This window comes from Chrysemys picta, chromosome 12, assembly GCF_011386835.1.
Source record: "Chrysemys picta bellii isolate R12L10 chromosome 12, ASM1138683v2, whole genome shotgun sequence".
Classification (NCBI taxonomy): domain Eukaryota; kingdom Metazoa; phylum Chordata; order Testudines; family Emydidae; genus Chrysemys; species Chrysemys picta.
Genome location: NC_088802.1, coordinates 9,482,440 through 9,510,328, shown reverse-complemented (window position 1 = coordinate 9,510,328; position 27,889 = coordinate 9,482,440). Strand labels below are relative to the sequence as shown.

Below are 27,889 nucleotides of genomic sequence, written 5' to 3'. Positions count from 1 at the left end.
ATGTGTCTGTGCACTCTGGAACCAGCTCACACAGACAACAAAGGATCCCTACTGCTCCCAGCAGCGATATCTCCTGCAGCTCACCCACTAGAGGAAACACCCCACTGACATTCCCACGAGCGTCATGGTGCAGTGACTCAGACCAAGAAAGGGGCTCGGTGTCCCTCACCCCAACGCCTAGCGCAGGGGCAGGTTCTGTTCCCTGACTCGCCATGATGCTGGGCAAACCCCACACCCAGCCTGTGCTTCCACAGGGTGCAGGGACTCCAACGAGGATCTGGTCCGGCGATAGCTGGTGTGAGCTTCCCAACTCTCTGACCCAGGGGCTCCCCTCCCCGACACCAGGCTGTCAGCCAGGGAGAGTGAGCGGAGCCGGATCCCTGGAGATACAATCCTCCATTAACTCAACCTCCCAGGGGATCCCTTGTATGCCACGTAGACATAGATCCATGGAACACCCACAAGCCTGGACCCTTAGCAAGGCTCCAACCCAGAGTCCTCGGCCTCTTGCAGCCGAACACTGTCAACTGGAAATAAGTATCATAGAATATCAGGGTTGGAAAGGACCTCAGGAGGTCATCTAGTCCAACCCCCTGCTCAAAGCAGGGCCAACACCAACTAACTCATCCAACAGATTTTTGCCCCAGATCCCTAAATGGCCCCCTCAAGGATTGAACTCATAACCCTGGGTTTAGCAGGCCAGTGCTCAAACCACCGAGCTATCCCTCCCTCTCCATAACACATTCACTGCAGGGGGAGACAGCGCCACACCTGAGCTGCTGCAATGCACCGGCGGAGAGTCCTTACCTCCCCCACCCTGGCCATATTGCTGTAGGCCAGGCGCTCGGTGTCCTGGAGCCCGTCCTGGGGCCACAGATCGCTCGCCTCTTGGATGTTCAACCCTGGGGAAGAAAGACACACCCATTGGGGAGGTTTGGCATCCGGTTTTAGTGCCTGTTTCCTTCTGTTCCCGTTGCTGGGTGAACACTGGCCAGGGTCGTCGTGGCACCCAATTGACCAGGCGGTTAAGTATCTGAAGGGGGATTTCTCTCATTCATCACAGCAATTATGGACCCTTATGGCCATGGTGCTCTGGGAGTGGGTGCCTGTTAACAGTGGTGTCTAATACTGAGAACCCCCCACCCCACCCACTGAAGTCAGGATCTGGCCCTAGCTACCCAACTGGTGACATCCTACAAGCTTTGTGTCCTTCTCCTGTGGTCCCTGCCCCTGCCCTCATGGTGGGCTCTTTCCCTCCACGTGTCTCAATAGCTCCGTTCCTGTCCCCTCACCGGCTGGCTGTCCCCTGGGTGAGCTGATTTCCCTGGGCTGGGGGACGGAGCCAGGCTCTGAGGTAAAGCAGCCAATTTCCCTGGCATGTTCGTCCCCTTCCTCTCTCCCTGAATTAGGGAGATAAGTGTGAGACATCATCTAAGCTGGGGTTGGTCTCAGAGGAGGGGGCTTCTTTCTGTAGGGTCCCTTGGCCAGCAAGCGGGGGACCCAAAACAGGGGCCTTGTTTCCATTGAGGTCCCTCTGCCCTGCTGCAGTTGGTCTAACAGAAGAGGCCTTAGTTCTATTGGCGTCCCAATGGACAGCTGGAGCTAGTCGCCAAGGGACTCACTTCTATGGGGTCCCATTGCCCAGCTGGGTTTCTTACCCCTCTTCTGCAGCAGGAGCCTCTGCATCCAACATATCCCGCTCCTGGCTTGCTGGCTGATGTCGTTGGCTGGGTCCGAGATGTACAGACCCAACTGCAACACAAAGTTGCCCGCCTTAGGGAAATCGGAGGAGGTCTGGTGGGAGGAGAAAAGGGGACTCCATCAACATTCTCCCTTCAGCTCCCCAGCTCCTCTGGGCCAGAGCTCTGCTCCCATCCATCTGTAGGAGGCGCTGAGGGAGAGGAACTAGAGCCCTCTTTCTCTCTGACCCCAAAGGAGCTTGAAGCAAAGGGACCAGGGCAAGGGCCTCTATGAGCACTCGCTGCCAGGCTGCTCCAAAATAACAAGGGCCCTGAAGCCAGGCACGACCCTGCCAGCCCGTGGCCTGTGGAACGCAGTCCCTCACGGACCCAGGGCGGACCAATTAGCCAGGGGATGAGGAACTTGACTCAAGTCCTGACTCCGCAGGATGCTGGGGTCAAAGGTCACTTACGTCAAATCCAGGCAGGGAGGTGGCGAATTGGAGCAGGGCACCGCTGCACCGTATGGCTCTAACTCTCTCCTGGGTGTTTTCAGACTGGAGCCAGTAATGGACGTGCTGCGGGAGAAGGAGGCAGGGGAGGGTTAGCGGACAGGCGTACATGCTCTACAAACGAGCCTCTCCCCCTCCCATGGGGCTGAGACCCTGTGCTCAGGGGGGAATAGCTGACTCCTCATGTGGGGGTTCATGACTCTGCCCACGTCTTGCTGGGCACAAGCTCATTGTCTCTCCAGGCTGGGACAATGTTCGGTCTTGGGGCTGGTCTATTTGCTCTGAACTCCTGATCCATGAACAGCACGTCAGGATCAAGGCACATGCCCTGGACCCCAGACCCCGGCTGCAAAGGCCTTGGTAGGATGGATGGAGCGGCCGTGAGGACAATGCCTCCGGGGACTGCAGTGTCCCTAGGACAGAAGAGTTGATTCCCTGAGGCTCCTCCTGTATCTCAGGGTCTCCCTAGAAAGGAGCCAGAGACTTTTCTCAGAGGCCCATGTCCTGCATCTCACAGGGGTTTCAGTCTCTCAGTCCCCAGCCAGGCCTGGTGCTCACTGTTAGTGCGTAATGCTGTCATGCAGAGCTCTGGCTGACACTCCCAGCTCCTTCCGCTGCTCCCCCGCGCCCCCGCCCCGTGAGGCGTAAGGGTCCCAACATGGCACTGCACTGACAGCTCTGGAAACGTGTGGCAGCTTGGGTCCAAGCTGGGAGGACACAATGGAAACGTGACTCTTCTAGTCTCTCCTTTGCAGCCCTCCCACAGGGTTCAGGGGAAATTCCGCCCCAGACCCTCCCATTCTACTCACCTCCAAGAGGTGATGCAGCTTGTCTGTGGTGGGGGTCTCGGTGAGCAGGCACCTGAGCATGGTGTCCAGGCCCTGTAGATAGGTGTTGTACAGAGCCTGCAAGAAGACGGAGCACCCCTCAGTCATGGGACATGGGGCTACACCAGTCACGGGACCAGGGGGGGTCTCGGGGGAGGGCTGGCCAGACCCAAAAGGCACATCCTGGCCTCTGCCATTCCCATCACTCCAGGGACACTTAGCAAGAGTTCATGGCCGGATGCCTGCTGCCTCTTCAATCCTTGCTCTTAGCAGTTCTCTGTGCAGAGCCTGGTACCCAGCAGACTATGGAACAGCCAAACCGCAATGGGTGGGAGGTAGGATCCCCGGGAGAGTCCAGACAGCAGAGCAGAGAATGAGGAGAGGGAAGGCTGGGTTCAGCCACAGAGAGGTAACACAATCCCCCCTGGAGGGAAGGGCCCCTCCCTGAGAGTTTGTGTTGTCCCCCCTCCGCCCTGCCTGGGCCTGTTCCCAGCTCTGCTCACCCCTCCCCTATTCTCAGCAGCTCCATCAAACCGAGGGAGCAGGGACCAGAGGTGGCTCCTGCTCCTGGGACGGAGAAGTAGGATCATGACCTACCTGGAAGTGGGTGGCATCCTGCCCAGTGCCCATGGCAAATACGCTGTAAAGAAGAGCCTGCAGGAGGCGTGACTCCAGCTCCGGGGCAAGCGGCGGCTTCAGTTTGCTGGCAGGAGAGAGGAGCCCGTGTTATACTTGGCAGCACCGGAGTGGCGCTAGCACTGACAGGGACATGACCCCCCCTCCCCCACAGTGATCCCCTCCCTACGGCCACTCTAACTTTATGGGAGTGAAATCACCCCCCAGCCAGGAAAGAGGGGAAGTTCCCACCTCCTCTGCTGGGGGACGCGAACAGCCACAGCTGGGGGTAGTCTAGGCCAGAGAGGATCTGGGACTCCTGGCTCTGGACCCGATCAGCACCAGGGTTAGGGCAGATGGATGGGAGGGTCCTGGTACCTGAGGCTGCAAACCGCGGCCATGGAGCTGGAGATGACGGAGGTTGGCTCTGGCACCATGGGCAGATTTTCAATCAGCTCCTGAGAGACCCCAAGAAGATAAAATCGCACGTGAGACTCAGGCCCCGCAGACCCACAGGCGCTTCCCAGGGAGGAGACCAAAGTGCTCTGCAGAAACAGCCAGTGTCACCCCCACCCCCAACCAGCTGGGTCCCCCATTCCATCCATCCATCAAACTTCCTTCCCCCTCTCCCACCCAATTCCTTCCTCCCCTCCCCTCCGGCCTTACAATTCCCCCACTGCCAGCTCCCGATCGGTGTCAGAATTTCCCCCTTCCCTGCTCCCCAGCCCTCAGCCCCAGGAACCACTGTCGTCTGCTCCCCACTCCAGCCCCACTAACTCTTCCTCCCATATCTGGGTCCCTCGCCGCAGGGCCAGGCACGGGGTCCCACTCACCGCAATGCTCTCCACGAGGGCCGCTTTTGAGATGTGCGGTTCCAGGGTGTCCCGCCCCTGCTGCTGTGCCAAGAAGCACAGACGAGGGACAGCATGGAGGAAGCGGAGCTGTTTGGCCCTGTCCTCCAGCAACTAGGAGTGGGGTGGTGGGGAGAGAGAGACGGTTAGGTAGGGACCTCCCCATACCACCTAGAGCAGCTCCAGGCCTCAGGAACCCCATGGGGTTGGACAGGGAAAGCCGCCCCGCTTCCTGAACCCAGTGTCGCCCTGCGCAGACTGGGGTTGTAAGCGGGACAGTGTCTGCGGAGAGTGGACACCTTGGCCTGCGTGAGACAAATGCCCCCACTTTGGGGTGCCAGGTAACAGGGGAGAAGTGCCCCCCATTGGGGGTGAGGGATTCTCTGGGACAAGACCCCCCTGCGTGGGTGGGGATGGAACAAGGGGCAGGACAGACGCGGGGGCAGCGCAGCTGGGGGATTTTTGTACCTCAGCTCTGCCCTGGAGGTGCCCCTGGATGACCCTCATGATGTCTTGTTCAGGGGACAAGTCCTCTTCCTCCTCCTCCTCCAGCTGGGCACTGGGGGTCTCTGCACCAGGGAGAGAAGGAGAAAGGGTCATTTATGCTGCTGCTGTGGGAATGCAGTGCAGAGAAATGGCTCAATGTCCCCCATCCTCAACAGGGAACCCCATGGCATTGGGCCCCACCCTGCCCCTCCCAGAGACGCCCTCAGCCCCATCAGCCTCAGGGCCCCCTGGCCGTCAGCCCCCCCCCAACATCACCAGGGGAGGCTGGAGCTCCCCCGACTGTGCCCAGCATCCCCTGCCGCAGGGTGGGTGGCTGTGCCACTCCCACTGGAGTCAGTGGGGCTCCCGTGGCTCAGTCCTGGCGCCTTGGTGAGCCAATGGGCAAGGGGTGTTACTAGTCCCCCACTGCCCCGTCCTTCCCCTTGTCCCCTGGGTCTCCCCTCACCTGCAAAGAGGGACCCTTCGCCATCAGGGCTGTCAGACCCCACGGAGGGGCTGCTGGACCCTCGGGAGTAGGTGGAGCTCCTGGCCCCCGTGCCCATGGTCTAGTGGGTGGAACTGGATTGGTTGACAATGAGTGAGCGGAGCTTGTGCTGAAGGATCCTGGTTCAATCGCCATCAATTCCTGTGGTGTCTACATGTGGCCATGACTTTACTTACCTATCAGTGTAGGTTGTTCAGACTATTCTTGGACACATTCTTACATCTGCTGCTGGCCATCCCTGAGACGTAGGTTCTTCATCTACACAAGGACATGGCATAGCAAGGTCGATCCAGCAGCTCCTATCTAGTCTTCACCTCCTAATGGACGGCGAGTCTGAGCCTGACCAGAGAAAGACAGGGTGGTGTTCTTCAGGGGAATCTGCTGGAGCTCCTCTATCCCCTGTTCCACCTCACTCCTCCGACGCTAAGGGTTTTCCAAACATACCACTAATCTCGGATAAACAAAGCAGCCAAGATGAGGTCAGTGTGGGTGGATTTACTGAGCAGACTGGTTCTAAGGGAAGAACAGATTTCTTCCCTGCTCTAGGGAGATTCCCATAGGAAAAGTCTCTGATGGCGGGGATGGGGGCAATGGAAGCCTCCAGCCCCTTGAATGGCAGGAAACCAGGACTCGGGGAGTTAAGGGGTGTCTCTGTCCTGCTGCAGGGAGCAGACCTGGAGAGCAGAAAGGGCACTAGTGGCATTGTAGGAAAGACAGTGACTTCTACCTGGGAAGGTGGCTGAAGCTTCTTGCAGGCACTAGAGTCCAGGATCCTTAGACCTCTTTTGGGGATCCTTTTCCTAGGAATAAAATCAGGACACCACACAGAGAATGACATCTGAATCCCAGGTCTGGGATCCAGGGAAAAGGGATGATCTCAGCCAGGCTACGTACCAGGAACCTGATTTTTGTCCCAAGAGCCACAGTTATCCAGAGGAGGTTTTCTTCCCCATTTGCTTTCAGGTTATTTACTCACAGTATTCATTTGCTCGCTTTGCCGTGTTTCCACTCTCTGCATCTGATCATCGGTTTAAGTAACATTCTTTCCGTTTTTGCTTCTGTTTCCTCTTATGACAGGGTAGCATCTGCTTAGCACCTGAAAAAAATCAATTCATAACAAAAGCCTGATTCTACATTGAAGAGGAAAGTTTCTGAGAATTTGACTGCAGAACTTTAGTATCTGCATATTTCATTCACTATTCTTTATTCCGGTGCAGGTCTGATGCAATCTGCCCCCCCAAGAATGCCCACATGAAGCACAGGGTACCCTTAGAATACCAGTTAAAAGAGAGGAAGAGAGTAGATTAAAAGCGGGGAAAAAATCCAAAAAATCCAATGCATCAGCACTTCTCGGCATCATTGAAGCACCAGTCCTGGGCGCAATACAGGTTAACAATGCCCCTGGTTCTTTCCCACTAGAACCACATCCGACCAGAAAAAGCCCTTCAGCCAATTATTTCCTTACCCTCTGAACGGGTGAAGTTCAGCCCTGTGCGGACAGCCAGGACAGGGTCTGCGCATCACAGCGGGTTTAAGTGGCACTTCACTGCACCGGTGCTGTGAGACTTCGGTGGCATAGTTTTCCTACTGGATTGGAACAGCGGGTGGGAATCCTGTGAGGTACAGAGCAGAGAGACGTTTGGGCCACAACGTTCACCTCAGAGGCTGAGCTTCTGCAGACTTTTGGGATGGTCCCATCTGAGGAGGAGGATTTTGGCCAGCCCTAGTTCAGAGCTTTCAGTCACCTCAACCGGTGATTCTCTGGCACAATTGATCTAATGTAGCTGAACTTTTCAGGCCTTGCCCTCACCTCCGACACCCCTTGTACCTCACCATCGCCCTCAAACAGCCCCTGTCCCTTCTCTTGATCCTGGCCGAGCCCAAATACAGAGCCTAGCTCATGCTCCTCCTCTCCTAGCCCTTCTCCTTACACGATCTTCCCCTACCTCTGACAAACTGATCACTGTGCCCTTCCCCAGCTCCTGGAGGAATCATGGCTCCTCGGGACAACCTGGCAATGGGTGGCTTCTACCTCCGGGTGGGGTGTGTGGTTTTCCATCTACACATCAGTGAGAGCCAGTACTTCTCGATTTCACAGGATGAGGTTATGGCTCCCCAAGCCGGGACAGCTGCAGGCTGCATTGCTGTAGGTGACATGGACAGATCCCAGAACCTGGAAGACAGAGGGGGGAGGAAACCCCTGCTCATTTCCCTGTCAGAGCCCCCTTCAAAGTCAGGCCAAGAGGGGAGGAGAGGACGAAGGGCAGAAAGTGAAGCTGCCCTTGTGGAGGGGGCACTCCTGTAGAACCCACTCCAGTTCCCAGCTCTCCCCCACATTGCTAGGTGTGACCTTGGAGAGGTCACTTCATCACCTTCATTCTCTGTCTGTAAAACGGGGGTACTAGTCCCCCCACAAGGAGGAGAAGGGAGGAGAGTCCCATTGTCTGTGAGGGGCTCGGACACTATGGGCCTGGATTGCGCAGAGTGAGGGAAGAGACCCAGAATTTGCTCCTTAGACCCAGGGGAGGAGGATGGGATCAGAAGGTCAGCCAAGGGGGATGGGTCAGGAACTGCTGCAACAGATGGGACTTAGGGATTCAGTGACTGCCAGGGACTTTGTACCTCCCGTCAGCAAATGGCTTCCCTCTTGTCATCAGCAGTCCGGACACTATCTGAACTCCTTCCTAGTGTCCTCGAGGGGCTCCCTTCGTTCTTCTTGACGGTGACCCAGGTCGATAGCTGGGAAGTTCGGAGAGGCCGTTCGTAGCATGGCATGAAATCAGTGGGAAAGCTACATTGAGCAAAAGAAAGGTGTCATTGGCCTTTGCAAACTCGGAACTGATCTGTCCTCTCAATCGACGCTACAAATTCACAAGGGAATGAAGCGCGCCATCGTGGTCAGGTGATCTATGAGAGTCAGTTCCATCCTGTGGCCATTTGAATCAGTGAAATTCCTGGCAATGGTTGCCCGTGGCCAGGGCAGGGTCTCCAGAGGCCTGAGATGCCAAGAGGTTTGGTGCATGGTGCCTTGGTGAAAGCACAGAAGTCACATCAGTCAAGCTAAGTCTGAATTTCAGCGCACATCTGGCACCACCAAATGAAGCAGGCCCTGGTGGTCATAGTAGATGCGTCTACTTCCATGATGAATGCTGAGCCTCCGAATAGGTGCAGTGGAGAAGGCAATTCTGAGCTGTTTGCGGGCTTGTTGGAACTTGGGTGACAAAACGGATGTGGCCGTTATGTGGAGGAGAGCTCTGGTGGGGGTTACTGGCTCTGAGAACCCTGGGCGGAAGCAGCAGTAAAGCGGGTGAAGTCTAGGCAGCGCTGCTCTTCTTGAGGACTTCAAACTTCATCCCATCTAGGAATGGCTTCCACTTTATTTGGATCAATCGTAACACCTTCTGGGGAGAGGATGTACCCCAAAACCTCTGAGGAGAGTTGACTGGGGGTACGCTTTTCCAATTCCGTGTTGAGACCATGCTGCCGAAACCTCTCCAGGTTCGGGTGTGGTGCGCGTGCTGCTCTGGGTTCTCCAGAAAGAGAAGTCTGTCACCTGAATAGATGGCACTGTGTGGATCCACAATGTCCCCAAATACATCACTGATGACGTGTTGCAAGGCCAGGGGACCGTTAGTTCGCTCCAATGGCCAATCAGACAGTTAAAATGTCCATAGTGTGCTTTGAAATCTGGTTTCCATTTGTCCCCTGCCCAAATGAGTGTTAGATTGGAAATCCTCGCAGATGAAGTTTGATGACCAACTTTGCAGATTTCCTGTGAGCCAACAGTCGTGGGATTTACAGCAGGGGGTAATGGTTCCAAACGATCACTTTTCTCAGGGGCTGATTGTCTAAAGAGAGGCGTAGTAGAGTCCCACGTTTCTTCTTCCCAGAAAGGGCCTGGGCACCCGTGGGAAACGCATGTTTGCTCATAAACTCTTAGGACCGGTTTTCAGGACTGTACGCAGGGAGAGCCACTAATTCTGGTTCCAACAATGTGTAAATACTGGGGAAGGCGACTTTCAACCAAGGCTGTAGGTCAATAGGGCAGCCATAGTCCCGGTGCAGAGGTAACAAGTCCCCATTTCTTTCAAAGGTACCCGTGTCATCCGGGCATTTATCAGGAATGCCGGGTGTCTGAGTCAAGAATGGTGGAGTAGGTCCAGGGGCGGAAGCTGGTTAAAGGAACTCCAACATTTTCAGTCATTTCCATTGCACAATTCCAGTAGGGGCAGCATCGGGCCAGGCTCATGTAGTGAGGTCATTGTTCACACCTGGTGCGGTGTGTCCCTGTTGCCTATGGGCCACTTACTTGTGGAGAGCCTGCTTTTCTGCAAAAAGTTGCACCACCTAATGTCACGTGCTGCGTCTGATAATTAGGCCCAGTGGTTGGAGCGTAGGTCGCAGGGAGGTGCAGGATTGTGCCTAGGCTAAGAGTGGTGCTAGAATCAAGGTCCAGGAACATATCAGGGTCAAAACTGAGATCAGAGTCCATCGACGAAGCAGAAGCAGAGACAGTGCCTAAGTCCCTGCCAAAGGTCGTAGCCGGGTAGTCAGAGACCAAAGATCAGCCAAGTCAATGTCAAGCCAGAGTCCAGATACAGGCCGAGGGTCAAAGCCGGGTAGTCAAAGTCCGAGTGCTTGGGGAAGATCAGGAGGAGAAGGCAATTCTGGAGCGGGTCGGTGGGGGGCCTGGAGCAGGACTAGAGAAGGGCAAGGAGAATACGGAACCAGGGTGGGTAGCCAACATCTGGAGCCAAGAAGGGTCATGCCGACGTCATAACCAGAGACCGGAGCCAAGGGTCAAGCCAATAGTGAGGAACCGGAGGGCAGGGCAGGGCAGGGTGGTGCATGCAGGCAGGAACCAGGATGATTTACAGGTTCTCCTAGGCACTGCCCAGCTGGAGCTCTAGAGACCCCTTATTGGGAGACTCCCTTCCTAGGAATAAAAGAAAGAGAGCAAGATGACAAAGATGTCTCTGACCCTGGGGTCCAAGCCATTGGGAGCTCCCACCCCGGCATTGTGCCAGGACCCCATCACCCTCCTGGTTCCTTTCACGTTCAGAGACCCCCCTAGCAGGAGGGGAGAATAAAGGGCAGAAAGCGAAGGTGTCCCTGGGGGAAAGGGACCAGCCTGGGACCCAGTCCAGTTCCCAGATCTACCCCCAGGAGTGTGTGACCAGGAGCACAGCCCTTCCTCTGTGTCTCAGACCCCACCTGCCAGATGGGGAGGAGCTTTCCTTGCCCCAAGGTACTAGGGGAGAGTTTCATTCCTGGCTGGGAAGGGTTCAGATACCGGCTGGGTGGCTCGGGCCCCAGGTGGGGGATGGTCAGACATTCACCGCGATGGGGTGACACGGGCCATGGGAAGCTCTGAGCAATGATAGCAGGGGAGGAGCTCCACGTCGGGCCACCCCTCCCAGACTGCAATGGTTCCTGAGGATATCCCCTGGCTCTGCGGATGCTCTCATTTCTGGGCCAGCCCCACGGCCCTGACAGCCTGATGCTTCCGAAACTGGCCTCTGGGTATGGGGGCAGGGACCGTAACTGGCCTGGCCCCAGCTCCAGGGCTCGGGGAGGGGCATGGCGGTGAAAGCGAGGTGCTCGGCCTGGGTTTCTCTCAATGCTGTGGGGTTTATGTCCACTCTCCCCAGCCCTTCTCCCCCAGGCCCAGTGAGACAGAGCAGTACCTGCGGGAGAGCGTGGGAGCTTCTGGTCATGCGAGGGGGGAGAGGGGACTTCAAAGGTGTCCCACTGCGCACAGTCCTTGCAGTGCTTTGGGCACCTGGCGCAAGCACCGGATGTAGAACAGGTGCGCCATGATAGTTGCTGTAACATCCTCCTGCTGAAAGGGAACAAGAATCACTCAGAGACTAGACACCCATGGCAACGAAGGGCATTAACGGCAACGGGAACCGGCAGAATTTCCACCCCACCCCTCCCCTCGTCAGAGGGAAGGATTCCCGCACCCAACCCCCGAGACGAAATCTTGTCTCCTCTCTAGTGACTTCCAACCCCACTCCCACCATTGTGGAATGAACTCCTGCCCCCATTCCTCTCAGTCCCCCCGTGAGAGCTGTTCTACCTCCAAACCCAGCTGGGGGTTCAGCTCTGCTCCCCAGAATCCCCTCAGCCACCCTCGACTCTTCCACCTGAGGGGCTGGGAGGATCTGGGCAGTAGTGCTGGGGGGTGAGAGGACGTGGACACCTTTCCCCAACGGACGCCCCTGTTGTTAAGATGACGCCATGGACAGTGGCTCTGGGGAATGGGCCACTTGAGCAGCCCCCCAAGAGCAGGTGGTGGCTGGGATAACACGATCCCAGAGCCCTAGGAACCGGCTTGAGGCCCTGAGGGGTGGGAAAGGCTCACAGAGCTCGCATGGGGAATTGGCAGCCCCTAGTATGAGCAATGGCAGCGTGTCGTGTTGATGTGATGAATATTAGGAAATAGCCTTGCTGGAGAGCTGGGTCTGCCCTGCTTTGAGCTGCTCAGGGGACAAGCTGGCACCAACCAATGGCACCTGCCTGGGTTCATCCTCTCCTTGCTCCCAGGTCAGCGCATGGGGATGGGATAGGAATGACTTTCAATGGCCTGGCGGTGAAAGGCCCTGGGGCTCCCTCCCCAATTGATCCTTCTTTGGTTACCTCATCCCTATCAGCTGGCCAGCTTCCCCCAGGATGGAGTACGGAAGCACCAGCCCAGCCTGGCTGACATGGATCTGGGGCTCATGTATGGCCAGAAGCGCCGCCTGGAGGAAAGATCTTCTCTGGCCTTCTGAAAAGATCTGTCCAAAGACCTAAAACCAACAGCACCACAACAGCCCTTGTCAGTTGCCCAGAACCAGGCTCCAAATCCCTTTAGTACCTCACAAGGTGAATAAGAGTCCTGGGGCAGCCAAACTTTGGGGTCCCATGGACTAAGGAACCCCCATCAGTAAGAGGTTGCAGGCACTGAGGAATAGCTCTTTCTGGAGCAGGATTCACCGCAGGTGCCATGACATGCTGGGAATGTGTCTGCGCACTCTGGAACCAGCTCACACAGACAACAAAGGATCCCTACTGCTCCCAACAGCGATATCTCCTGCAGCTCACCCACTAGAGGAAACACCACACTGACATTCCCACGAGCGTCATGGTGCAGTGACTCAGCCCAAGAAAGGGGCTCGGTGTCCCTCACCCCAACGCCTAGCGCAGGGGCAGGTTCTGCTCCCTGACTCGCCATGATGCTGGGCAAACCCCACACCCAGCCTGTGCTTCCACAGGGTGCAGGGACTCCAACGAGGATCTGGTCCGGCGATAGCTGGTGTGAGCTTCCCAACTCTCTGACCCAGGGGCTCCCCTCTCAGACACCAGGCTGTCAGCCAGGGAGAGTGAGCGGAGCCGGATCCCTGGAGATACAATCCTCCATTAACTCAACCTCCCAGGGGATCCCTTGTATGCCACATAGACATAGATCCATGGAACACCCACAAGCCTGGACCCTTAGCAAGGCTCCAACCCAGAGTCCTCGGCCTCTTGCAGCCGAACACTGTCAGCTGGAAATAAGTATGATAGAATATCAGGGTTGGAAAGGACCTCAGGAGGTCATCTAGTCCAACCCCCTGCTCAAAGCAGGGCCAACACCAACTAAATCATCGAACAGATTTTTGCCCCAGATCCCTAAATGGCCCCCTCAAGGATTGAACTCATAACACTGGGTTTAGCAGTCCAGTGCTCAAACCACCGAGCTATCCCTCCCTCTCCATAACACATTCACTGCAGGGGGAGACAGCGCCACACCTGAGCTACTGCAATGCACCGGCGGAGAGTCCTTACCTCCCCCACCCTGGCCATATTACTGTAGGACAGGCGCTCAGTGTCCTGGAGCCCATCCTGGGGCCACAGATCGCTCGCCTCTTGGATGTTCAACCCTGGGGAAGAAAGACACACCCATTGGGGAGGTTTGGCATCCGGTTTTAGTGCCTGTTTCCTTCTGTTCCCTTTGCTGGGTGAACACTGGCCAGGGTCGTCGTGGCACCCAATTGACCAGGCGGTTAAGTATCTGAAGGGGGATTTCTCTCATTCATCACAGCGATTATGGTCCCTTATGGCCATGGTGCTCTGGGAGTGGGTGCCTGTTAACAGTCGTGTCTAATACTGAGAAACCCCCCACCCCACCCACTGAAGTCAGGATCTGGCCCTAGCTACCCAACTGGTGACATCCTACAAGCTTTGTGTCCTTCTCCTGTGGTCTCTGCCCCTGCCCTCATGGTGGGCTCTTTCCCTCCACGTGTCTCAATAGCTCCGTTCCTGTCCCCTCACCGGCTGGCTGCCCCCTGGGTGGGCTGATTTCCCTGGGCTGGGGGATGGAGCCAGGCTCTGAGGTAAAGCAGCCAATTTCCCTGGCATGTTCGTCCCCTTCCTCTCTCCCTGAATTAGGGAGATGAGTGTGAGACATCATCTAAGCTGGGGTCGGTCTCAGAGGAGGGGGCTTCTTTCTGTAGGGTCCCTTGGCCAGCAAGCGGGGGGCCCAAAACAGGGGCCTTGTTTCCATTGAGGTCCCTCTGCCCTGCTGCAGTTGGTCTAACAGAAGAGGCCTTAGTTCTATTGGCGTCCCAATGGCCAGCTGGAGCTAGTCGCCAAGGGACTCACTTCTATGGGGTCCCATTGCCCAGCTGGGTTTCTTACCCCTCCTCTGCAGCAGGAGCCTCTGCAGCCAACATATCCCGCTCCTGGCTTGCTGGCTGATGTCGTTGGCTGGGTCCGAGATGTACAGACCCAGCTGCAACACAAAGTTGCCCGCCTTAGGGAAATGGGAGGAGGTCTGGTGGAAGGAGAAGAGGGGACTCCATCAACATTCTCCCTTCAGCTCCCCAGCTCTTCTGGGCCAGAGCTCTGCTCCCATCCATCTGTAGGAGGCGCTGAGGGAGAGGAACTAGAGCCCTCTTTCTCTCTGACCCCAAAGGAGCTTGAAGCAAAGGGACCAGGGCAAGGGCCCTCTATGAGCACTCGCTGCCAGGCTGCTCCAGAATAACAAGGGCCCTGAGGCCAGGCACGACCCTGCCAGCCCGTGGCCTGTGGAACGCAGTCCCTCACGGACCCAGGGCGGACCAATTAGCCAGGGGATGAGGAACTTGACTCAAGTCCTGACTCCGCAGGATGCTGGGGTCAAAGGTCACTTACGTCAAATCCAGGCAGGGAGGTGGCGAATTGGAGCAGGGCAGCGCTGCACCGTATGGCTCTAACTCTCTCCTGGGTGTTTTCGGACTGCAGCCAGAAATGGACGTGCTGCGGGAGAAGGAGGCAGGGGAGGGTCAGCGGACAGGCATACATGCTCTACAAACGAGCCTCTCTCCCTCCCATGGGGCTGAGACCTTGTGCTCAGCGGGGAATAGCTGACTCCTCATGTGGGGGTTCATGACACTGCCCACGTCTTGCTGGGCACAAGCTCATTGTCTTTTTAGGCTGGAACAATGTTCGGTCTTGGGGCTGGTCTATTTGCTCTGAACTCCTGATCCATGAACAGCACGTCAGGATCAAGGCACATGCCCTGGACCCCAGACCCCGGCTGCAAAGGCCTTGGTAGGATGGATGGAGCGGCCGTGAGGACAATGCCTCCGGGGACTGCAGTGTCCCTAGGACAGAAGAGTTGATTCCCTGAGGCTCCTCCTGAATCTCAGGGTCTCCCTAGAAAGGAGCCAGAGACTTTTCTCAGAGGCCCATGTCCTGCATCTCACAGGGGTTTCAGTCTCTCAGTCCCCAGCCAGGCCTGGTGCTCACTGTTAGTGCGTAATGCTGCCATGCAGAGCTCTGGCTGACACTCCCAGCTCCTTCCCCTGCTCCCCCGCGCCCCCGCCCCGTGAGGCGTAAGGGTCCCAACATGGCACTGCACTGACAGCTCTGGGAACGTGTGGCCGCTTGGGTCCAAGCTGGGAGGACACAATGGAAACGTGACTCTTCTAGTCTCTCCTTTGCAGCCCTCCCATGGGGTTCAGGGGAAATTCCGCCCCAGACCCTCCCATTCTACTCACCTCCAAGAGGTGCTGCAGCTTGTCTGTGGTGGGGGTCTCGGTGAGCAGGCACCTGAGCATGGTGTCCAGGCCCTGTAAATAGGTGTTGTACAGAGCCTGCAAGAAGACGGAGCACCCGTCAGTCATAGGACATGGGGCTACACCATTAGACCAGGGGGGGTCTCGGGGGAGGGCTGGCCAGACCCAAAAGGCACATCCTGGCCTCTGCCATTCCCATCACTCCGGGGACACTTAGCAAGAGTTCATGGCCGGATGCCTGCTGCCTCTTCAATCCTTGCTCTTAGCAGTTCTCTGTGCAGGGCCTGGTACCCAGCAGACTATGGAACAGCCAAACCGCAATGGGTGGGAGGTAGGATCCCCGGGAGAGTCCAGGCAGCAGAGCAGAGAATGAGGAGAGGGAAGGCTGGGTTCAGCCACAGAGGGGTAACACAATCCCCCCTGGAGGGAAGGGCCCCTCCCTGAGAGTTTGTGTTGTCCCCCCTCCGCCCTGCCTGGGCCTGTTCCCAGCTCTGCTCACCCCACCCCTATTCTCAGCAGCTCCATCAAACCGAGGGAGCAGGGACCAGAGGCGGCTCCTGCTCCTGGGACGGAGAAGTAGGATCATGACCTACCTGGAAGTGGGTGGCATCCTGCCCAGTGCCCATGGCAAATACGCTATAAAGAAGAGCCCGCAGGAGGCGTGACTCCAGCTCCAGGGCAAGCGGCGGCTTCAGTTTGCTGGCAGGAGAGAGGAGCCCGTGTTATACTTGGCAGCACCGGAGTGGCGCTAGCACTGACAGGGACATGACCCCCCCTCCCCCACAGTGATCCCCTCCCTACGGCCACTCTAACGTTACTGGAGTGAAATCACCCCCCAGCCAGGAAAGAGGGGAAGTTCCCACCTCCTCTGCTGGGGGACGCGAACAGCCACAGCTGGGGGTAATTTAGGCCAGAGAGGATCTGGGACTCCCGGCTCTGGACCCGATCAGCACCAGGGTTAGGGCAGCTGGATGGGAGGGTCCTGGTACCTGAGGCTGCAAACCGCGGCCATGGAGCTGGAGATGACGGAGGTTGGCTCTGGCACCAGGGGCAGATTTTCAGTCAGCTCCTGAGAGACCCCAAGAAGATAAAATCGCATGTGAGACTCAGGCCCCGCAGACCCACAGGCGCTTCCCAGGGAGGAGACCAAAGTGCTCTGCAGAAACAGCCAGTGTCACCCCCACCGCCAACCAGCTGGGTCCCCCATTCCGTCCATCCATCAAACTTCCTTCCCCCTCTCCCACCCAATTCCTTCCTCCCCTCTCCTCCGGCCTTACAATTCCCCCACTGCCAGCTCCCGATTGGTGTCAGAATTTCCCCCTTCCCTGCTCCCCAGCCCTCAGCCCCAGGAACCACTGTCGTCTGCTCCCCACTCCAGCCCCACTAACTCTTCCTCCCATATCTGGGTCCCTCGCCCCAGGGGCCAGGCACGGGGTCCCACTCACCGCAATGCTCTCCACGAGGGCCGCTTTTGAGATGTGCGGCTCCAGGGTGTCCCGCCCCTGCTGCTGTGCCAAGAAGCACAGACATGGGACAGCATGGAGGAAGCGGAGCTGTTTGGCCCTGTCCTCCAGCAACTAGGAGTGGGGTGGGGGAGAGAGAGAGATGGTTAGGTAGGGACCTCCCCAAACCACCTAGAGCAGCTCCAGGCCTCAGGAACCCAATGGGGTTGGACAGGGAAAGCCGCCCCGCTTCCCGAACCCAGTGTCGCCCTGCGCAGACTGGGGTTGTAACTGGGACAGTGTCTGCGGGGAGTGGACACCTTGGCCTGCATGCGACAAATGCCCCCACTTTGGGGTGCCAGGTAACAGGGGAGAAGTGCCTCCCACTGGGGGTGAGGGATTCTCTGGGACAAGACCCTCCCTGCGTGGGTGGGGATGGAACAAGGGGCAGGACAGACGCGGGGGCAGCGCAGCTGGGGGATTTTTGTACCTCAGCTCTGCCCTGGAAGTGCTCCTGGATGATCCTCCTGGTGTCTTGTTCAGGGGACAAGTCCTCTTCCTCCTCCTCCTGCAGCTGGGCACTGGGGGTCTCTGCACCAGGGAGAGGAGGAGAAAGGATCATTTATGTTGCTGCTGTGGGAATGCAGTGCAGAGAAACGGCTCAATGTCCCCCATCCTCAACAAGGAACCCCATGGCATAGAGGGCCCCACCCTGCCCCTCCCAGAGACGCCCTCAGCCCCATCCGCCTCAGGGCCCCCTGGCCGTCAGCCCCCTCTCCCCCCATCATCACCAGGGGAGGCTGGAGCTCCCCCGACTGTGCCCAGCATCCCCTGCCGCAGGGTGGGTGGCTGTGCCACTCCCACTGGTGTCAGTGGGGCTCCCGTGGCTCAGTCCTGGTGCCTTGGTGAGCCAATGGGCACAGGGTGTTACTAGTCCCCCACCGCCCCGTCCTTCCCCCTGTCCCCTGGGTCTCCCCTCACCTGCAAAGAGGGACCCTTCGCCCTCAGGGCTGTCAGACCCCACGGAGGGGCTGCTGGCCCCTCGGGAGTAGGTAGAGCTCCTGGCCCCCGTGCCAGAGTCGCCCAGCTCCTGCTCTGGGCCGGCTGGGGGCTCCTCCATGGCCAGGCTGGTGGATGGCTCCTGCCGGGCACTGGAGCTGGGCTCCCGGCTCCTCTGCTTCCTGTAAAGGAAGCCGCAGAGCCACCTTGCCCGGCTCCTGCCCTCTCCTGGGTCCCTTGGACATAGCATCACCCTGGGCCACCTCCGTTTGGGACCAGAAGGTGCCTCAGGGTCTACTAAGGGAGCTGGTGTTTTCCTCTTCCTCCAGCAGTTCAGGGAGCTCCTCCGGTTTGCCAGGCCACAAGCCTCTTCCCCGCCCGCAGGGACAGAGGGGCCGCTCTCCTCCCGGGCAAGCCGGACGCTGCTCCCTGCTGGCTCCGGAGCCACCTCCCCAGCCTTCCGCCTCAGCATCTGCTTCAGCCGCTCCATTCTGGAAGCGAGTGGGGAGCAGCCGTGAGTCTGGGCTCGAGGCAGCCTCTCCTTAACGGGCCTGCCTGCTCCCCTGCCCACCTCCCCTCCGCTGAGGCAACTCCCCCACACTGCACACCCCACCTCAGGGCATGGGGCTGCCGTCCACACACAGTGGCAGCAACTCACAGCACGGGCAGCTCCCAATGTTCCCCCTCACCAATGGGGCCCTGTGATACTGGGAGAGTCTCGTCCTTTCAGAGCAATGGGGCTCTCCGTTAGTTTGGACAAGCAGCTCCCTCCACCCCAGTAGGACCCACTCCCACCCAGGCCAGAGAAAGAGCAGAACCCGGAGAGTCCCCAATGAAAGTTCGTTCACAAGGTGCCAATCCTAGGAGACAGGTGTCGCCCTCAGTTCCCACTGATTTCACTGATTGCGGTTGTGGGTGTTCAGCACCTGGCAGGTTCTGCCCTTCCCAAAGACTCTCAATGTGGGGAACAATCTCCTGCAAGGGAAGGGCTGGGAGCCCTATTGCTGGCCCATTCCCACCACACTGGGGATGGCTCTGGAGAACTCCACTCACTTGCTCTCGATGGGAAAGAGTTGGATGGCAGATGCTCTCTTCCTCGATCTCCTGCACCCAGGTGGGCGGAAAGGGTGCTGCCCAATGCCCTGCCAGCAGGTAGGGGGTAGAAGCCAGGAGATCGAAAGTGGCTGTGAAAACAAGATGATGGTTTATTGCCAGGCGATGGATAAATTCAGCCTAGCAACTGGGGGTTCACAACACTGACCTACAGCCAGCAGACACCTCCCATCTCCAGGTCTCCTAGTACCTCACGCACATTCCTGTAGCGTGATGGCCCAAGGGCTCTAGGGCAGTGTCCCCAGCCCCACTGATGGAAACAGAGGTCTTGGCAGGAGAAGCCACTGCCTCAGGGTCGCCGAGGGAGTCAGGGATAGAGTCGGGGACGGAGCCTTTGTCCAGGCTCTCGCACTAGCCACTAGAGGAACACTCCCTTCCAGAGCTGGGAAGTGCCAGCGGGACTCTATTCCCAGTCTCCCTGGCTCTGAGTGTGACTGAGGCAGGGGGTTGGGAGTCTGGACTCCTGGCTTTCATTGGCGGTTTTGCTCTATTCCCAGTCTCCCTGGCTCTGAGGGTGACCTATGGAGGTGGTGGAATCTTCATCCTTAGAGATTTGTAAGGCCCAACTTGACAAGAAAAAAATCATCTACTTTAAATTAAGGTCGAAATTTATGACAGTCTCTTAAATAATTTAAATAGAAGAGGAAAAAATAACATTAAGTGGAACATGTTCCCTGCCAAGTTTTTAAGGCCGTCACACCACTGACGTGATAGCTAAGGCCCTGGAAGCAAAGTTAGCTGAAAAGCTAACCCAGCTTTGGACAGCAATAGCTTCCTTGAAAGGGGTAGAAAATATTTCCTTCAGTTCTTCATAGCAGTTTATTCAAATTGTTCAGTTCAATCGACTAGTTGGTTGAAATTCAAGAAAGCCATTGGGAGTTCACAAAACAGGCAAACTTGTTTTCCTCCATCAATCTCTGCATAAAAACGAGGTGTGAGGGGATGGATCTACTAGTTCAACAATCTAGTGTTGTATCCGTGGGGGCAGCAGGTTTAGGAAGAAATTACTGGAGACCAGAGAACTGTAAGCCTTAAAAAGCAACCATTTATTTACACACACTGAACTGACCAAACCAGGCAAAACTGGCTGGGCTATCCCTTAATAAACTGACTCAGTTGCCATAGCAACACAAGATGCTATTACCAGGGCAACCAAATACACAACATCTAGAAACACGTGGAGACCAGAATGTATCATTTCAGTTCACCAACCGCACATCAAATTTCCTTTGTTCAAGAAATCAGTTAGTGTGAAATGCAAAACATCTGGATACAACTTTTTTCTTATGCTTCTCTTTCTAGCTCTAACCTGACCTTGCTGTGTGACCAAAGAGAAGTCACTTCTTTTCTCTTTCCCTCTGTATCATGGGGATGGAGAAAATTCTCTAAGTCCTAGCAGGAGAGAGATTTGAGCACGTCAGGCGTGTTAGAGCCCTTGTGCGCTAAAGGACAACGAGTGATTGTTGTTGTTTGGGGCATAACCTAGGGAGGTGCTGGAATCTCCATCCGTACAAGTTTTTAAAGTTCAGCTTGACAAACCCCTGGCTGGGATGATTAACTTGCGGTTGGTCCTGCTTTGAGCAGGGGGGTGGACTAGATGACGTCCTGAGCTCTGTTCCAGCCCTAGTCTTCTATGATTCTATGAATAGGTAACCATTAAAACATGTTGACTTGCTGGTTTTGCAGGATACATAAAAACAAAAAGGTTGACTGAAACATTTCTTTTTTCATTTCAAACAAATGGAGTGAAGACGTATCTCTAGTTAATGCATTTAACTGATTGTTCCTGGTCATAATCGTCCATCCAGATTTTCGAAATAGTAGCTTACATCTCCTTCTCTCTAGTGTTTATTCATATATTACAAGAAGAATAGAAGCCTTCATCCTTTTTCAACTCCCAATCAGGTTTTTAAATTGGAATGAAGTAGCTGCATCAACTGAAATGAAGAAAATATTCTTTCTGCACCTGCAGAAGAAGCTATTGCTGCCAAAATCTGGCTATTTCAACAACTTCTGGACCCCCAGGTGCTTAGCCAATGACTTCCAACAGTTCAGTGATTTGACTTCCTCTGAAACTTGGCAGCAAACATGGACTCCTTCATATATTATTTATTTAAATGAGTTTAGTAGGCTAGAGCAACTCCAGACCTTAACATAGCTTGTCATAGTTTCAAATCTGATCCCCGATAGGTTTGTTAAAGAAACAAACTGTTTTTAAATTTACATTTTAAAAATCCAGGTGTCCGGAACTCTAGTTAGTCTCTTTTATGGAGGCCAAACTAAGAATCATAGAATCTTAGAAGATCAGGCTTGGAAGGAACCTCAGGAGGTCATCTAGTCCAACCCCCTGCTGAGAAGTGGTAAGAGGAGCAGGAATGTTGTCTCCATCCCTGAACCAGTAGCAATTGCACAGGAGATTGCCACAAAACCTACATTTTATTGCCAAATTGTCTAAGCCATTCCTCTTCTGCGCGTCCTGGTTTCTACGTTTCAAATCTACAAAACCTTCCCCTGCTCCAGATGGTGCAGCAGGCAGAGGAACCTGAGCAGTGCCACTGTGGCCCCAGAGGTAACTCAGCCACCTGTCGCTCACTCACTCCACTAACCCTGAGCATCAACCCTAAGAGTGAGGCCTGCCTTGGGCATCGCTCCCACGGAAACCTGCAGGTTCATTTACTGACTCATGCAAATCACCTGTGGAGAGTTCGCACTGACTGGCTGAATTCACTCTCAAGTCACAATGCCCTTCAGTTCACAACACCAAGGTAAGGGGCACAGGTGGAAATCAGGCTTTTCTGGTGATGTTATTTTCCAATTGTCACCAAAATCAACAAGCTTCTTCCCACCTAGAAATTCCCTGAAATTTTGGAATCAATTGGATGTAGCCTTCAAAAATTATCGCCTTAGCGACAGACAAAGAAATGCCACTGAATTGAGCCTTAGGTCTCACTGCACTCAGCCAAGAGTGCCTGAGTCTCCTCCCAATTAACTCAGCAATAGCCCCACACTTGGCCGATCAGTGTGGAGACTCTCAGGCCTGGAGGCGGAGCATTCTTAACACACGGGCAAAAGCACTAGTCACCACAGGAGATCACTATGGTGGAGATCACCATCAGCGCACAATTCCAGCCCCACCTCTTTGTGAGGCCTCCTACAATGACAGCTGGAGCACAGCCCCACCCTCCCCAGGAAGAAGAGCAGAGGAAAGAAATGAAAGAAGAGAAAAGAGAAGAGTCAAGAGGGAAGGAGGAAGAGGGAAGCAAAAAGGGACAAATTCCAAATGCCCCCAGCAAGTCTCAGATTCATAAATTCCAAGCCCAGAAGGAACCACACTGGTCTGAATTTCTGTTTCACATCGGCCATAGAACGTCCCTCAAAATAATTCCCATAGGAATTAGAGCAGATTTTTTAGTAAAACACTCAATCTGGATTTTAAAATAGGCCAGTTGTGGAAAATCCAGCACAACCCTCAGTGAATTGCTCCAAACTCTGATGTTAAAAATGCTCGCCTTATTTCCAGTGTGTATTGGTCTAGCTTCAACTTCCAGCCATTGTCTGCTCATAACCTTTACCTGGTAAAGTGAAGAGCCCATTAGTAAATATTTGTTCCCATGGGCTCACCGCTTAACCTTCTCTTAGATTGAGCTCCTGTTGTCTGTCACCACAGGGCAGGTTTTCTAATCCTTTCATCATTCTTGTGGCTCTTCTGTGAACCCTCTCTGATTTATCAGCATCTGTCTCAAATTGTGGACACCAGAAATGGACACAATATTCCAGGAGTCGTTGTGCCAGTGCCCAGTACAGAGATATCGAACCTCTCTACCTCTACCTGAGAACTTGCTAGGACAGAGTCCCCTATCTCATACATAGAGCCTATCTTTTTTCTTACCTTCTACACAGATGACGATTTCTTTCCAAAAAATCCACACAGAAATGGAAAAATATCCAAAAGAATCTCAACACCAACCGTCTCTTGGTCCTCACGGAGAGACCGCGAGATGGAGGCTTGCTGCAGCAAGGCTACAGGGGTCTCTGAGGTTCCCCCTGCCCCGCATCCCTGTCCTGCCTGGCTGTTGTCAAGGGAGCTCTGTGAGGTCACAGCCACCTCATCATCTTGGCCCAATAGGCTGAGTTCCTGCCAGAGGCCTTTGTGAAGTCATTGCCACACTCACCATTCCCTGGCAGGCCTGAGGCCTGCCCCCGGCCAGCCCGGTTGGATGTTTGAGCTGCACCCCGGATCTCCCCACTTGCTCATTACTGATTCTGGAGAGCAACCAGGCCACCCAGTAAAACAGCAGAGTCTGTTCCTCACCCCACACTGAGTTTTCATAGAGGCATCGGTTGTGAAACAATTCAGTCTCTTAATCTGGCCTCTATTTCACGGGCTATGAAATGTCACACTCTCAGCACCCTATTAAGCCCAATTGCTTGTAACTCACTAAAAGGCCCCTTCCAGAATGACACCCAGTTGTGATGGTAGGACACCAGGAAACAGAGACTCCAGCTCTCCCCTGGGGAATTTGTTCCAGTGGCTAGTCTCCCTCACTGTCAAAAATGGGTGCCTTGCTTCTTATTTGAATTGCTCTGGCTGCAGCTGACAGCTGTTGGTTCTTGTTGTGGCTTTCTTGGCTAGATCGAATTAGCCCTGCCCCATGAAATCCCATCTCCCTGTCCTCTGGGACCCCCCAGCCAGAGAACCCAGTAGGGGCCTCCTAGCTGTTTGTCTGCCGGGCTGGGGACAGGACTTCCTCTCCGTGGGGATATCAGATGCACCTGCAGAGGCAATGCAGAAGTGAGTGCGCTGTATCAGCCCGGCGTTGGGCTCAGGCCTTTGGCCTTGTCAGCTTCTGCTCCAGTCACGTCTCTGGGCAGCGGCAGCTCCAGGCACCAGCACTCCAAGCGTGTGCCCGGGGCAGCAAGCCATGGGGGGCGCCCTGCCGGTCCCTGAGAGGGCTGCAGTCAGGCAGCCTTCGGCAGCATGCCTGAGGGAGATCAGCCAGTCCCGCGGCTTCGGCGGTAATTCGGCATGCTGCCAAATCCGCAGGCCCGGGGACCTCCCGCAGGAGTGCTGCCGAAGGCTGCCTGACTGCCGTGCTTGGGGCGGCAAAAAAGCTAGAGCCTCCCCGTCTCTGGGTGCCCGGACTCAGAGCTTCTGGCCTCCTGTGGCTGCAGCCAGTGCTGGGGCACTGGGCTCAGAGCTTTCATGCCCCTCCCCACTCCTGCCGGCGCTCTGGGTGCCTGGGCTCAGGCTTCTGCCCGGCCTCTGCAGCTGGGGCTCGGGGCTTCCCTTGCAGTTCCTTCTGGGGCTCAGGTGTCCATTTTTCTGGATGCCCCGAAAATGGTAGGAGCTGAGGTGCTCCCAACAGCAGGGACCCACCTGCACATCTGGGAACCTCCTCTAGCTTCAGAAAGGTTGCTTCCCTTGGAGCCCAGGTCTGAAGGCAGCACACAAATGAGGGTGGCAATGCTGCGGCCCCCCTACCACCCCCTCTGAACGCCCCTATTCTCCCATTTTGGTCGGGACCCCCATGGTTACAATACCATGACAGTTCAGATGGAAACATGGGTTTTTAAATTAGTCAAAGTGAGCCCTGAATTTGGTAGGTACCTGGTTATTATGGAGGCCCTAGCAGGTTTGCACTCCCAGTTCTCCTCGAAAGGCCATTGAGGATTCATACTGCCTGAGAAACTTCCCAGAATAAGCTACCAGGCCTGGGGGGAAATGAAGGAAACCAACCAAAGCCTGAGCTAGGATGGAGAGCATTGATCCAAGCGATGTTTGAACCCCTCCACCCCCACCTGCCTGCCTGCGGAGAAATGGACAGAGGGGCACTGATTTCTCTTTGTGAACTTGCTATAGACCATGGGCTTCAGCACAAGTCATACAGCCCATACTCTGAACTCTTGGATAAACAGCAAAGTTAGCTTGCAGAAACCTTCCCCCCAGTGCTCTGCATCCACTTTGGATTGTGCCCAACAGAGGCTGGTGCAGGGGAGGGGAAGGTAGAGAAGGCTGTGCAAACGTTGTGGAGTCTGCACTACCCCACAGACACACACACAGCAATGCATGGCATAATATCCAGGACAATAAATGATTTGGCCATAACCTACAACATCTTCAGTGTTGAAAGTACAATGTATCTAGAAAACAATGGGAGGGAGGGGTTAGAGAGTTGCAGTAACCACCTGGACTTCTAGTCTCTGGCCAGGCACATCCCCCTCTCCAGGGTTTTCACTGATACCTTATCCAAACTGGTCCTCCTGAGATAATCTGAGGTCACATCCTGGCCTTTCGGGACATTGGCAGGATCTTCACTGTTCCCAGCTGCAGAATCACCCTAGTTATCCTGCCTGATAAGGATCCCGCCAGGGCTCAGCTAAATGGCATGTGTCATGACTGGCTCTTTGCTGAGGGCCCTTGACAGCACCCAATCGAGCTCTGAACTGGACGGGCACATGCCAGTGCATTTCCTGACTTTTTACTGGAGTCCTGGACCCTCTCATGCCTCTGCTTCAAATGTTTCCTTCTCTCTCCGCACTGAGCAGCAGAACGCTCATTGCCCTTTGGCTGTGCAACATACAGAGCTCCCTGGGTGAGAGGAGGACCACGGCCCCGGGCTGGAGAAGCAGGAGATTAGAGAGTAGGGGCTGGGAGGTGGGGTCCCCTCTGGATACAGCATGGGGGAGACCCTGACTGGAAACTGCGCCCAGCTCTGGGGTGGAGGGGGGGAGCCACACGTCAAACAGGACATTGGACAATTGGGGAGGTTCTGAGAAGAACTACAGAAATGATTTACCCCCAGGTGAGGGAGAAGGGAATCGGTCCCCATGGCTTTACTCCTGATTTACCCCAGGGTGACTCCAGCCAGCGTACGGAGCACCTGGGGCCAGGCTGGGGAATCCCAAGACTTCAAGCTGTGGGTCCAGCGCAGGGGAATGGCAGGGAATGTAGGTGAGAGGCTGGGCCATGGCCCAGAGCCAACAAGCCAGAGGTAGAAACATGGGCTTGGGTCCTGATCCTGGGCCTCCCCTCTCCTCCCGCAACCATCAGGTGCCCGGTGCCTCGTCATTGCCACACAATAGGGCGAGTGGGCTGGGCAGGGATTGGAAGATGGGCCCGCAAATGTGTAATGAGCCTGGCAGAACTGCCAAAAACCCTCCGGCTGCAGTGAGTCCTGGTGCACAGTCCCGTACTCTAACCACTAGACCCCACTCTCCTCCCCTCCAGAGCCAGGACAGAACCCAGGTGTCCTGGCTCCCAGCCCCCACTGCTCTAACCATTAGACACCACTTAGGCTGGGGCACATACCCCAGTCACATGAGGGAATCTCTGGGAGGGCGGAGTTGGGGGCTTATCTGATGCACATAGGAACCCTTTGGACATAGAGGTGCTGTATGTGTGTGTGCATGTGTGTCTGCTGGAGGGGACGAGCCCTGCTCTGTGTGTGTGTGTGTGTACGTGTTGCCCCACATCCAAGATACATGGGGGCGGGGGAGTTACTCAGTCCCGTGGCTGTGTCCATGCCAGCTGGCAGTCGTGGGAGCTCTGCTCACATGCGTTTCCTGTGAGTCTCAGGTTGCACCTGCACAGAGTAGCACAGTGGGAAGTGTCTGCATTATTTTGTATGAAGACTGTCTGTGCCTCAGTTTCCCCTATGTGCCACGTTGGCCCCTCGGGGCTGGAAAGGGCTGTTTTCTCTCAGGCAAGCTACCACCCAGGGGCGGCTGATCCTGGATGTCTTGATTTGGGGCCCGTGTCGCTGGCGAGTCCATGAAGACAATGGCAAAGCCAACCTGCCGGGACATTGCCGACCTAGCAACTAACACCCAGGGTGACCCCCCCCACCCCTTGCAGGAAGTCAGCTGGAAGAGCGGGAGCCAAGGGCGGACATACTTGGCTGTGCCCGGAGCTGCCCATGGCCCAGGCTGTAGCTTCCGGCTCTCTGGTTGACTGAGGACTGGTCATGCTGGGTGCAGCCACCTAACAAACCCGCCTGCCCTTCCCCCACCGGCTGGGAGCCCCAGCAGATGCTGGGGGCAGTGCCCCCTTTGGGGGTACACGTCTCCCTTAGAAGTCCATCTCAGGCAGAGTCGCTGGAGGGAGGGGGCTGCAAGCACCGAGGTTGGGTCCCAGGAGGTGGTGAAGCCAAGTGGCTTCCCCTGGCGACAGAGCGAGACCCTAATGGGGGGCTGGCCCACTGTACAGCCCCCCAGCGACTGTCCCAGAGCACTGGACCTGTGGCTCCCTGACCCCAGCATCTGTTCCCTGCTGCTGGTTCCACTGCAGTGTGACTCCGGAGCCCCCTGCTGCACCCTGGGGCCCTGCGGGCGGGTGGGTTCTGGCCCAGCCCAGCCCAAAGTACCACGGGCCGGGTCAACGCCCAGACCTGACCCCCGCCCCCCCAAGAGCTGAGAGCCCCTGCTGGGGAATGAGCTCTGACTCACACCCACCCCTGGCCACCCCGCGTCCTGCCCGGTCTGGGGGGTCCCAGACAAAGCCCCTGATATCGGGGGATCTGGGCTCCCTGTTTGCACATGAAATGAGGCAGTTTGCAAAACCCGGGAAAACCCTGGAACCAAAGCTGGGACCAATGTGTCAGTTTTGAAGTAACAAAGAAAAATCAGGTTAAGGTTTTCAATTCTTTTTTGTTTTGTTTTTTAAAAAAGGAAGTTTTTAAAAAACCCAAACCACAAACTTTCAACCCAAACCACCACCTGGGTTTTTATTTTTACCAGAAAGGGGTTTTGAAAATGAATTTTTTTATTATTTTGTTTTTTCAGCAAACGCCCCCACACACAAAAAATTGCAGGAAAAATAACCGTTACCAGTTCATT

At 55.8% G+C, this 27,889-nt stretch overlaps 2 protein-coding genes across 2 annotated transcripts in view; both read right to left on the bottom strand.

Moving 5' to 3' along the window:
- The window catches only part of LOC122172572 (zinc finger protein 436-like), a 140,244-nt gene that overhangs the window by 75,363 nt on the left and 36,992 nt on the right, over positions 1 to 27,889 (bottom strand). The window lies entirely within an intron of this gene.
- Positions 14,620 to 16,591, bottom strand: LOC112059088 (maestro heat-like repeat family member 5). Its single transcript, XM_065564687.1, has 4 exons — positions 16,490 to 16,591; positions 16,094 to 16,199; positions 15,483 to 15,578; positions 14,620 to 14,739 (listed from the first exon to the last, which is right to left on the bottom strand). The coding sequence occupies exons 1-4, from the start codon at positions 16,510 to 16,512 to the stop codon at positions 14,620 to 14,622; spliced, it is 345 nt and encodes a 114-aa protein (XP_065420759.1). The 5' UTR covers positions 16,513 to 16,591.

What these genes read in the sequence shown, in the direction of transcription:
- LOC112059088 (XM_065564687.1), bottom strand. Translation starts at nt 16,512, where the DNA reads ATGGCCGCGGTTTGCAGCCTCAG. An exon ending in GCCGCGGTTTGCAGCCTCAG is followed by an intron (nt 16,200 to 16,489) that starts GTACCAGGACCC and finishes CTCTCCTGCCAG; the next exon opens with CAAACTGAAGCCGCCGCTTG. An exon ending in AGGATGCCACCCACTTCCAG is followed by an intron (nt 15,579 to 16,093) that starts GTAGGTCATGAT and finishes GTCTTCTTGCAG; the next exon opens with GCTCTGTACAACACCTATTT.